Below are 12,973 nucleotides of genomic sequence, written 5' to 3' on the forward strand. Positions count from 1 at the left end.
GTGTGTGTGTGTGTGTGTGTGTGTGTGTGTGTGTGTGTGTGTGTGTGTTGTGTATGTGTGTGTGTGTGGAAGTGTAAACTCACTGATGCCATTTTAAAGACGTGCCGAGTTAAAAAAAAAAAACAATCACAAACATATACACCAATTTGCAAAAATCAACATAAATTTGTAAGTCAAGTCACAAAAAAGATGAGTTAGGTATTCCTTTATTAGTACAACAGCGGAGAAAGCAATAAAATAATAATTTAAATGAGAAATAAAAGTAGAAACAATTTAACCTGGTAAGAAAAATATGAATAATATATACAAAATACAGACAGAAGGGAATAACTGTGATGTTTTATCAAATATTTTTCTCTTATTGTGCCAAACAAACGTTATGTATGAATTCATTGCACCTGGTCAAAAGTGATTTCTGATGTATTTAAATAGGAATAAACAGAGGATTGTGTCTGCAGACAAAATTATTATAACTTCTTACTCATATCAGGTTAAACCAAATAATAAGAGGAAAAATATCCATCCATCCATCCATCCATTCTCGTCCGCTTATCCGGGGCCGGGTCGCGGGGGCAGCAGGCTAAGCAGGGCATTCCAGGCGCCCCTCTCCCCAGCCACAACGTCCAGCTCCTCCTGGGGGACCCCGAGGCGTTCCCAGGCCAGGCGAGAGATATAATCCCTCCACCGTGTTCTGGGTCTTCCCCGGGGCCTCCTACCAGTTGGACGTGCCCGGAACACCTCTAACGGGAGGCGCCCGGGAGGCATCCTTACCAGATGCCCAAACCACCTCAACTGGCTCCTTTCGACGCGAAGGAGCAGCGGCTCTACTCCGAGCTCCCTCCGGATGTCTGAGCTCCTCACCCTATCTCTAAGGCTGAGCCCAGCCACCCTACGGAGGAAGCTCATTTCGGCCGCTTGTACCCGCGATCTCATTCTTTCGGTCACTACCCAAAGCTCATGACCATAGGTGAGGGTTGGAACGTAGATGGACCGGTAAATCGAGAGCTTTGCCTTCAGGCTCAGCTCCTTCTTCACCACGACGGTCCGGTACAACGCCCGCATCACTGCTGACGCTGCACCAAACCGCCTGTCCATCTCACGCTCCATTCTACCCTCACTCGTGAACAAGACCCCGAGATACTTGAACTCCTTCGCTTGAGGCAGTACCTCTCTCCCCACCCAGAGGGGGCAGTCCACCGTTTTCCGGCAGAGAACCATGGCCTCAGACTTGGAGGTGCTGACTCTCATCCCAACCGCTTCACACTCGGCTGCAAACCGCCCCAGTGAGTGCTGCAGGTCCCGGCTTGATGAAGCCAAAAGAACCACATCATCTGCAAAAAGCAGAGATGCAATTCTGAGGTCACCAAACCGGATCCCTTCCTCCCCCCGGCTGCGCCTTGAGATCCTGTCCATGAAGACCACGAACAGAATCGGAGACAAGGGGCAACCCTGGCGGAGGCCAACACCCACCGGGAACGTGTTTGACGTTGTGCCGAGTATGCGGACACTGCTCTCACTTTGGTTATATAGGGACCGGATAGCTCGTAGCAACGAGCCCGGTACCCCATACTCCCGCAGTACCCCCCACAAGACTCCCCGAGGGACACGGTCATAAGCCTTCTCCAAATCCACAAAACACATGTAGACTGGATGGGCAAACTCCCATGCCCCCTCCAGAAGCCTCGCAAGGGTAAAGAGCTGGTCCGCTGTTCCACGGCCAGGACGAAAGCCGCATTGTTCCTCCTGAATCTGCGGTTCGACAATCGGCCGGAGCCTCCTTTCCAGCACCCTGGAGTAGACTTTCCCGGGGAGGCTGAGAAGTGTAATTCCACGGTAATTGGAACACACCCTCCGGTCCCCCTTTTTGAAAATGGGAACCACCACCCCGGTCTGCCAATCCACAGGCACTGTCCCAGACCTCCACGCGACACTGAAGAGGCGTGTCAACCATGACAGCCCAACAATGTCCAGAGCCTTCAGCATCTCAGGGCGAATCTCATCCAACCCTGGCGCCTTGCCACCGGGCAGCTTTTTAACTACCTCGGCGACCTCGGCCAGGGATATTGATGAGTCTTCCCCTGAGTCTTCAGACTCTGCCTCCTCTACGGAGGACGTTTTGGCTGGATTAAGGAGTTCCTCAAAGTGTTCTTTCCACCGTCTAAGGACATCCCCAGGTCGGGTCAGCAGGTCTCCTCCCCCGCTGAACACAGCTTGGGCCAAGCCCTGCTTTCCCTTCCTGAGTCGCCTGACGGTTTTCCAGAACCTCTTTGAGGCCGACCGAAAGTCCTCCTCCATGGCCTCCCCGAATTCCTCCCATACCCGAGTTTTTGCTTCAGCGACTGCCGCAGCTGCAGCCCTTCTGGCCGAACGGTACCTGTCTGCTGATTCCAGAGACCCCTCGGCCAGCCAAGACCGAAAGGCCTCCTTCTTCAGCTTGACGGCCTCCCTCACCGCTGGTGTCCACCAGCGGGTTCTTGGGTTGCCGCCACGACAGGCACCGACGGCCTTCAGGCCACAGCTCCTACCAGCCGCGTCAACAATTGAGGCTTTGAACATGGCCCATTTGGACTCCATGTCCCCAGCCTCACCCGGGATGTTGGAGAAATTCTTCCGGAGGCGTGAGTTGAAGACCCTGCAGACAGGGGCCTCTGCCAGACGTTCCCAGTTCACCCTCACTACGCGTTTGGGTTTGCCAGGTCTGTCTAGCATCCTCCCCCGCCACCTGATCCAACTCACCACCAGGTGGTGATCAGTTGACAGCTCTGCTCCTCTCTTCACCCGAGTGTCCAAAACATGCGGCCGCAGATCAGACGATACGATAATAAAATCGATCATCGATCTTTGGCCTAGAGTGCTCTGGTACCAAGTACACTTATGAACAACTCTATGCTCGAACATGGTGTTCGTTATGGACAATCCGTGACTAGCACAGAAGTCCAATAACAGAACACCACTCGGGTTTAGATCGGGCAGGCCGTTCCTCCCAATCACCCCCCTCCAGGTACCATCATCGTTACCCACGTGAGCGTTGAAGTCTCCCAGAAGAACAATAGAGTCCCCAGATGGTACCCCTTCCAGGACACCACCCAGAGACTCCAAGAAGGCCGGGTACTCCGAACTGCTGTTTGGTGCATAAGCACAAACAACAGTCAGAGACCTTCTCCCTGCGACTTGCAGCCGCAAGGAGGCGACCCTCTCGTTCCTCGGGGAGAACTCCAACACAGCGGCGCTCAGCCGGGGGCTTGTGAGTATCCCCCCACCCGCCCGGCGCCTCTCACCCTGGGCAACTCCGGAAAAGGAGAGAGTCCAGCCTCTCTCCAGGAGTTTGGTTCCAGAGCCCAAGCTATGCGTGGAGGTGAGCCCAACTACTTCTAGCCGGTAACGCTCCACCTCCCGCACAAGCTCGGGCTCCTTCCCCGCCAGCGAGGTGACGTTCCACGTCCCCAGAGCTAGCCGCTGGAGCCGGGGGTCAGCACGCCCAGGTCCCCGCCTTTGCCTGCCGCCCGACTCTCTGTGCACCCGACCCTTATGCCTGAGTCTGCGGGTGGTGGGCCCACAGGTCGGCGGGTCCACGTAGTCTTTTCGGGCTGAGCCCGGCCGAGCCCCGTGGACAAAGGCCCGGCCACCAGACGCTCGCCTGCGTGCTCCCCTCCCGGGTCTGGCTCCAGGAGGGGGCCCCGGTTTACCCGTGCCGGGCGAGGTACACTGATTTAAATGGTCCCGCTTCATAAGGGTCTTTGAATCGCTCTTAGTCTGGCCCCTCCCCTGAGACCACTTTGCCATGGGAGACCCTACCAGGAGCTATTGCTCCAGACAACACAGCTCCCAGGATCACTGAGGCACACAAACCCCTCCACCACGATAAGGTGGCGATTCTTGGAGGAAAAATATCTGACAGTTGTCAAAATGAAGTGGAGCATTAGACAAATTAGATGTATTTTAAGAGAGAGTTTGTGTTTTTTCCAATTTATTTTAACTCAGTCTGCAGAGTTTCTTGTTTTGAGCACCATCTAATGGCCATTAACAGGAACTGCAGCCCAACATATTTGCTCTAGTATTCAGCTATTATCATAATGTTCTATATGGCCGAAATTATATATATATATATATATATATATATATATATATATATGTATATCCTAAGTGAGGTTTTTTAGATACCACTATCACTACCTCTTCCTTACCCAAACATGCATTTTATGTTTTATTTACTGTTTCTATCTCTTTCCTTTTAAATGTGCAAATAAAAAACTAACTCAAGTGGAAAAACTTGAGTTTTCAGCTCTCAATAGTTTGTTTCAATACTGTATTGTTGCCCATTTTCTAATTCCAGTTCTGTATCATTCTGAGTGGCAGATAATTAACGGAGGATTGTTTCTGTGTGTTTCAGGGTCGTAAACCAGGTTATTTCTCCTTCCTGGACCCGTTCTCTCCGGCTGTCTGGCTCTTCATGCTGCTGGCCTACCTCGCCGTCAGCTGCGTCCTCTTCCTCGCCGCCAGGTAACACACCTGCCTCTGTGTGTGTGTGTGTGTGTGTGTGTGTGTGTGTGTGTGTGTGTGTGTGTGTGCGTGTGTGCGTGTGTGTGTGTGTGTGTGTGTGTGTGTGTGTGTGTGAACAAGTCTCCATACTTTTAATGAGAACAGGTGTCATCTGAGTATAATGTGTCCTTCTCCTGACTTATAATGAAGGAAAATCCTCATTAGAACTCACACTCTTGTGATTGATGTCTTATATATATATTATATATCTTATATATATATATATAATTACCAAATAAGACACAAAATGACCAAAAAGACACATTTCCAAAAAATCACAACAAAAAAAACACAAAATGAGCAAAAAAAATACATAAAATTACCAAAAAAGGACACACACTTTCCACAAGTTTTTTTTTAAAACCCAGATTTAAAGATTTAAAAAATTAAAAAGAAGACGAATTATCAAAAAAGATGAACATTTTATTACTGCAAAATAGATATAAAATATTACAAAAAATAGACACGGAATTCCAAATAAAAAAACACACAAAATGACCAAAAAGACCAAAAAGATATAAAATTACTAATGCCTCTCCTGTCCTCTCCTCTCTGCTCTGTGTAAACAGATTTTTTTTTTAGTGAATATTTGTTACCTGACAGACAAAATTTTTTTTTTTTTTTAAGAAAAATGACCAAGAAAAGACGTAAAATTACCATAAAGTCACAAAATTACCCCCCAAAAAAGACACAAAATTTCCAAAAATGACAAAAAACAAAACACAAAATTACCAAAACGAGATGTAAAATTACCAGAAAAGTCCACATATTGTACATATTGAAGCATTGTCATGTTTCCAGCCTCTCCTGTCCTCTCCTCTCTGCTCTGTGTAAACAGATTCTCAGTGAATATTTTACAACAGAAACTTTCTTTTTAGCGATCTTACAAAGAAAACATATTGAGTTCTCCGATTGGTTATGCCCAAAGTATACCTTTGATTATTGGGACTAAATACAAACCCCATGCACCTTGTTTTTGGTTATGCACCATTTGCTTTAGACCGTGCACTAAAAATCGTTTGGATGAGACCAGTATTGGGCTCTCTCACTCTGTTTGTCTTTCTAAAATAACTTGAACTGTGTGTCTTGTGTTTGAGAGTCACTAAGTGTCTCTTCCTGTCTGTAATTTCACACAAACATTAAAATGCCTCAAACTGTTTTCACACTCCAGTCGAGCCTCTAACCACCGTCATTATGTTGTTTCCTTTTCTGTTTCAACTATAAATATATCAATCTCTTCCTGTTGAACACTCCGCCATGAACACATCCAACTGCTTACATGAAAAAACAGCCTTCACACTTTGATTTAATAATAATACGTAAAAGACGCACTGAGTTAAAGTCATTTTGTGTCTTTTTTTTTGTCATTTTGACAAATATTTTGGTCATTTATTGTCTTTTTGCGATCATTTTGTCTCTTTTTGGGTCATTTTGTGTCTGTATTTGGTTATTTACTCTCTTTTTGGGTCATTTTGGGTCTTTTTTGTCTTTATGTCTTCCCTTTTTGGTCATTTGTATCTTTTTTGTAGGGGGTTTTGGTAATTTTGTGTCTTTTTCTATCATTTTGTCTGTTTTTGTGTAATGTTGTCTCTTTTTTGGTCATTTTGTCTCTTTTTTGGTCATTTATATGTCTCGTTTAGTCATTTTGTGTATTTTTTTGGTCAGTCTTTAATTGCTTTCCACCACATTAAGTTAACTGTATATTGCAGTGCAGAGTGAGAGTTAATCAGCATTTGTTGTTGGATTTGGAGCTGGTTATAAGAAAGTATTTTAGTTTCCCAGTATAAAAGTGAACTGACTGACTCTGTCCTAACGTCCAGGCTGAGCCCCTACGAGTGGTACAACCCTCACCCGTGCCTGCGGGAGCGGCGGGACATCCTGGAGAACCAGTACACGCTGGGGAACAGCCTGTGGTTCCCAGTGGGAGGCTTCATGCAGCAGGGCTCCGAGATCATGCCCCGGGCCCTGTCCACACGCTGCGTCAGCGGAGTCTGGTACGTCTCACCTGACGCACACGCACACACACACACACACACACACACACACACACACACACACACACACACACACACACACACACACACGGCTGTTCACTCTCATTTCTTCTGACTTCCTGTGTGTGTCGGTGCTCAGACTGTGACTGAACAGATCCACACTGATGCAGGACTTTAATGTCCACAGTCCCTCCTCTCAGCCTGGAAACAGAACCGGCTCTCAGGCTTTTTATGGTCATTTTGTGTCTTTCTTTGTGTCATTTTGTCTAATTTTTTGGTCATTTTGTGTAATTTTTGGTCATTTTGTGACTTTTTTATCTTTTTTTGTCATTTTTTGGTCGTTTTGTGGGGGGTTTTAGCCATTTTGTGACTTTTTTGGTCACTTTGTGTCTTTTTTTTAGTTGTTTTGTGTCTTTTTTATCATTTTGTCTCTTTCTTTGTCATTTTGTTGGGTGTTTTTGGTCATTTTTTCACTATTTTGGTCATTTTGTGGTCAATTTCTGTCTTTTTTGTTTATTTTGCCTAATTTTTTGGTCATTTTGTCACTTTTTTTGGTCATTTTGTCTAATTTTTTGGTCATTTTGTGTCTTTGGTTGCTCATTTGTGTCTTTGTTTTTCAGTTCAGCTCACAGTGATTCTAATGAACTAGTTCACATTCATTTCTTCCTTTTCTTTTATAAGCTGCTCTAAGAGTCAATATGTGGATCTGTCGATTCAGTCCTGGTGTTTCTGAACCAGGATAATGTGCAGCACATCCATGTGAAGTTAATATTGTAATAAAGAGGATAAATAGCGGTAGGTTTCCACCGTCTGTCCGTCTCTTCTCTCCCGTTTTATTTTACAGTATTTCTCCAGTGGCTGCAAGCAGCTCCAGCAGTTTAACAGCAGCGGCTGACAATAAAAGGGTCGGCCTCACTGAAGGGTCAATTATTTGGAAATTATGGACCCATAAAAATAAAGTGTTCCACTCTTTTTATTGTTCTTTTCTTCTCATGGTTCATGTTTTTATTTTTCCTGCATTTGAAGTTGATTATTTGGTCATTTTGTCTCCTTCTTTTGGTCATTTTGTGTCTTTTTTGTGTCATTTTGGTGTCATTTTGCGTCTTTTCTTGTTGTTTTGTGTCTTTTTGTGTCTTTTTATGTCTTTTCTTGTTGTTTTATGTTTTTTTTTGGTCGTTTTGTGTCTTTTTTGGTCATTGGTCTCTTTTTGTGTCATTTTGGGTCTTTTTTGGCCTTTTTCTGTCTTTTTTTGTATTTTTTTGGTAATTTTGTGTGTTTTTGGTCATTGGGCGCTTTTTTGTGTCATTTTGTGACATTTTTGGTCGTTTTTATCTTTATTTGCTCATTGAGTATCTTATTTGGTCAAAATTTCAGCCTTCTGCTTTTTGGTTGGTATTTCAGACATATTCTGTGAGCTAAACTTTCTTATTAACTCTCCCATTTCCCGTGTTTCTATTATTTCATATTTGTACTCTAAAAGCCGGGCAGAAACACAACCAGCAACACTGCTGTTAATAAAGGACAAGGTCAGCAGAGACGAGCCAAACATTTAACTCCACAAGAAGATTATTCAAACCTCCTCCGTCCTCCAGTTGGCTTCCACTCCTCTTTCCTCTTTCTCCTCCCTTCCTCCCAGTAGCTGCAGTCAGACAGATGGTGGAGTGAGACTGGGGGGACTGGAGGGGCCATCAGCATCTTTTCTGACAGCTCTCCGCCTCGCTGGGCACTTAGCCCCATAAAAACTCATGATGGCGGTGGCACAAACTGCAACTGAAGTCTGTCTGTTTATCAGTCTGCCTGTCTGTCTGTTTGTCTGTCTGATTGGCTGAAGAGCTCCAAACTCCAGAAGGAAATATTTGGTCCAGAAACAGAAGAAATTAATGTTTGGTGCTTGTGTTGTCTTCTGTCTTAACTTGATTGTTTTTAAAATGCTTGCAATGAAGAAATAAAGCGTCTGTATTCAACATTAAATAGGCACATTTTAGGTAAAGACTTGTTCTATACAAGCATCACATGCAGCATCCTCCCTCCAGCCAATCACAACAGTATGACATAAAAAAGGTGTGTATAGAATTACATTTATTAGGGCCTCGGGCCAATCGCACCGAGCACTACTGTTATACTGTGGATTTCTTCTTCTTCCTCTTCTGGACACAATTTCGTCCCGCTACTAGTCCTACAACTTAAAGAGTTGCAGGACAAATTATATATCAAAACGTGTGGTTTGATCGGGATCGGTGTGCTATTACTTTTCTCTACAGAATACAAATTTTTCGCGACGTAAGTCGTAACAAACTGCCCAAAATTTTGCATTGAAGTGAATGGGACGGCCGAAAAAAATGAGCGAAAAAGAACAATTATTGGAGATTTTCAGACGTCTACTTCTCCGGCATAATTTCACCTAGAGACTCCATTTAAACTTTAAACAGTAGACACAAGTCTTGTGTATCGGTGTATTAATCCACATTTCGATAGGTCATATAGTTTTTTATCAATCCCTGTTCAATGACTATGATCATTTTTGGAGAAATTCTGAGATTATAATGGGTGTGTATTGCACTTAATGTTCGTGTCACAGTGTGTGACATCATCGCCAGAGTGTAGAGGGAGAGAAAAAACTGTCAAAAAATAAATAAATTGTAAACTGCGCTCCAGGCCGCAAATTCCACTCTACAGAAATAATTTATACATAGAAACGTAGGAAAATTTAGTCTTGATTTTGAGTTATGCATTGAACATAATTTGTATTAATTGTGTTATTTGTACATAGAGTGGTGAGACTGAGTTGGATCTAATGTCACCTTTCTCCTCCTCCTCACTCTCTGTTTGCCTCCTCCTCTCTCCTCCTCCTCCCCCTCCTCCTCCCCATCCTCCTTCATCTCTCCTCCTCCTCGTCGTCTCTCTCTCTTTCAAACCTCGGCTCTCTTCCTAATTCCTTTGCTCATCACTTCCATCTCGTCTCCTCTGCGGTGGAGGTGTCCTCCTCCTCCTCCTCCTCCTCCTGCTCCTCCTCCTGCTCCTCTCTGCTGCAGCCTGAGTTCATGTTTAGGTTGATGATTTCTACCTAAACATCCTGACGTTTCCTGCAGAGCTCTCCATCTGTCTCTCTCTGCTGCTTCACACTCGCTGCTCCTAATGAAGAGAAAAGAGAGATGAAAAAAGATTGAAAGATGAAAAGAGGTTGTTGAAAGTTTCTCGGGGTAAATAAAGGTTAACGCTGCTCTTCGTCTCTGCTCCTGTCAGGTGGGCGTTCACCCTCATCATCATCTCGTCCTACACAGCCAACCTGGCGGCGTTCCTGACCGTCCAGAGGATGGAGGTTCCCATCGAGTCTCCGGACGACTTGGCCGACCAAACCAACATCCAGTACGGAACCATCCACGGAGGCTCCACCATGACCTTCTTCATGGTGAGACGGCACACATTACACTAGTCTGGGAGGAGTTATTTAGAAAAACTGGCAGCATAAAGGGATTCTAACGGGGTGTTTTATTACCTGAAGAAATATTCAAACTCAATAAACTGGCGTGCGTTCATGCCTGGCTGAAAATCTGGCTGTTGTTTCTTCAAATGTAGTTTAACATCCAGGTATATCTACGGTGGCCCTGAGAGGTCACAGAGCTGCAACTTAAGAAAACACATTCAAATACACAAAACACAAGTAAATTGAGAAAACGTCTTCATCAATTTGACAACACAAGTTCAGCATTTAGAAAACGCTGCAAAGACCACAACACAACAGAAGTGTTTCCAGAGGACACTTAAAAGTGATGCACACGTCTGGACACGCTTGTGATAATTTCCAGTTATAACATGATATATAGCGTTAGCCTGCTAGCATGGATCAATCACATTGCAGGTAAACAAATCAAATAAATGAATGATACACGTTTTGGTTGGTCTCTCTCAACGGCACCGAGTTGATCGACCGCTAACGTTAGTATGCTACGATCGGCCACTAACATTAGCACGCTATGATCGGCCACTAACATTAGCACGCTATGATCGGCCACTAACATTAGCACGCTATGATCGGCCACTAACATTAGCACGATATGATCGGCCGCTAACGTTAGCATGCTATGATCGGCCGCTAACGTTAGCATGCTATACATCGGCCGCTAACATTAGCATGCTATGATCAGCTGCTAATGTGAGCATGCTATGATTATCCGCTAACATTAGCATACTATGATTATCCGCTAACATTAGCATGCTATTGATCGCCATCTCACGTTAGCATGTTGTTGTCGTCCGCTAACATTAACATGCTATTTGTTCGGCGTCAAACGTTAGTACGCTATGATCAGCCGCTAACGTTAGCATGCTATTGATCGCCAGCTAATGTTAGCATGTCCAGATGTGTGCATTACTTTTAAGTGTCCTCTGGAAACACTTCTATTGTGGTCTTTGCAGCATTTTCTAAATGCTGCGCTTCTGTTGTCAAATTGGTGAAGATGTTTTCTCTTTTTACTTGTGTTTTGTGTATTTGCATTTGTTTTCTTAAGTCTATGCAGCGAAAATTCATCACTTACTTACTCACAATTTTGCATCATATTTAGTCTGTTATTAGGTGAATACAGAGTACAGTCTGACTGCAGTAGAAACACAGAACCATTTCTGTTTCTTATTTCCATCATTTTAAGCACACAATTAAAGTAACAGTGTACAAAGTTATCAGCATGTCAGATATGAAATATCATAAAGTGAAATAATGCAGCTTTGAACTGACGTTCAACCCGACGTGCTCCTGCAGAACTCGCGGTACCAGACGTACCAGCGGATGTGGAACTACATGTACTCCAAGCAGCCCAGCGTGTTCGTGAAGAGCACGGAGGAGGGCATCGCCCGCGTCCTCAACTCCAAGTACGCCTTCCTGATGGAGAGCACCATGAACGAGTACTACCGCAGCCTCAACTGCAACCTGACGCAGATCGGAGGGCTGCTGGACACCAAAGGATATGGCATCGGCATGCCGCTGGGTGAGTCTCCATGACAACCAAACATCTGTTCTGCAACGCGAGAGGAGGGTCTGGAGGTTTAGATTTCACCAATCTGTGAACAAATAACAAGGCGTCAGACCTTCAGACCGCTGAAATCTGATCCTGCTGCATATGATGCACCAGTTCATCCCGTGTTTATGTTTGGAGTTATTGAGCCCTCGATCAGCTGTAGTTTTCAAGGAGGCGTAAGAAGAAAAAAAAAGACACAAAATTACCAAAAAAGAAGATGTAAAATGTACAAAAAAAGAAACAAAATACCAAAATAATACATAAAAATACAACAACAAAAAAAACACAAAATTACCAAAAAAGGTGTAAAATGACCAAAAAAGGACAAAATATTGCCAGAAAAAGACACAAATTTACCACAAAAGACAAAATGACCCCATAAGAAGATGTAAAATGTACAAGAAAGACACAAAATTACAAAAAAAACATAAAATGACCAAAAAAAGACACAAAATTACTAATAAAAACCTACAATTACAAAAAACACAAAATGACAAATTAAAATTAAAATTACCACAAAAAACCCCACAAAATTACAAAATAGACCGAACTTTTTATTTATACGGTAAAAAATGGAATAAAATGGCAATCTTAAACATGAAATCAACACTGTCAATATCTTTTTAACGTAAGATTAAAAAAAGTTCTACCTAATTTATTACCGTAAAGTTCTGGCAACCACAGCTGCAGGTTTTTTACCGTTGTTTTTTTTTTACCGAGTTAAAGTTGGTAAGTTTCTTCTTCTCATCCGTCTGCAAGAATCCCCCAAAAAGTTGAACTTTTCCTCTGACTGTCAGGAACTCTGGAGTCCAGACAGGTTTACATTCTGCAGATTTAAATGCAACAATCAGATTTTGGTCCTGACAGCAGATGAATGTTCCCGTTGCTCCGCCGCCCCGCGTGTCTGAGCTTTGTTGATGTGAGCTGTAATTGTGTTTAGTCTGCTGTCACATCACATATTGTTTGTAATATATTGAGGCCGCGGCGCGTTTTGTCCGGCACCTTGTGTGTCACTTCTGCTCCAGCCGGTAACCAGGTCATATTCTCCGTGCAGCTGCTGTTCTTGGCAAATTAAATCCGTCCTGATTCCAATTTGGCTTTGGTGTGCTTTCGCCGGTGTCTGGCCTCGCCGCCGTCTGCCTCAGACTTGTTTCTGGTGATAAGTGTTAGCGCATAGATTAGCATAGCTAATGGAGGACGGAGGAACAGATGTGGAGAGAGCAGAGCGAGGCAGCAGAAACACACGGGGAGATTTTAGGAGCCCGGCCTGTCAGTCAACCTGCCTGTTAAGTGATGGAAATAAAAGCAGCGGGATCACCCCGGGGCCCCGCGCCGCGACGCAGGGGCCCATGCTAACAGCGCTGACTGACTGACAGTGAGCAATTAGCATCAGTTTCACTGGAGAAATGAGAAGCTGCAGCTGCTTTA

General features: G+C 44.4%; 1 protein-coding gene across 1 annotated transcript in view; it reads left to right on the top strand.

Annotated features, from left to right (window-relative positions):
• Positions 1–12,973, top strand: part of LOC131984784 (glutamate receptor ionotropic, kainate 5-like) — a 246,158-nt gene that overhangs the window by 224,742 nt on the left and 8,443 nt on the right. Inside the window, 4 exon segments of the mRNA XM_059349754.1 lie at positions 4,391–4,500; positions 6,360–6,533; positions 9,777–9,942; positions 11,290–11,515. Coding sequence (XP_059205737.1) covers positions 4,391–4,500; positions 6,360–6,533; positions 9,777–9,942; positions 11,290–11,515 — 676 coding nt within the window.

This window comes from Centropristis striata, chromosome 14 (genome assembly GCF_030273125.1).
Source record: "Centropristis striata isolate RG_2023a ecotype Rhode Island chromosome 14, C.striata_1.0, whole genome shotgun sequence".
Classification (NCBI taxonomy): domain Eukaryota; kingdom Metazoa; phylum Chordata; class Actinopteri; order Perciformes; family Serranidae; genus Centropristis; species Centropristis striata.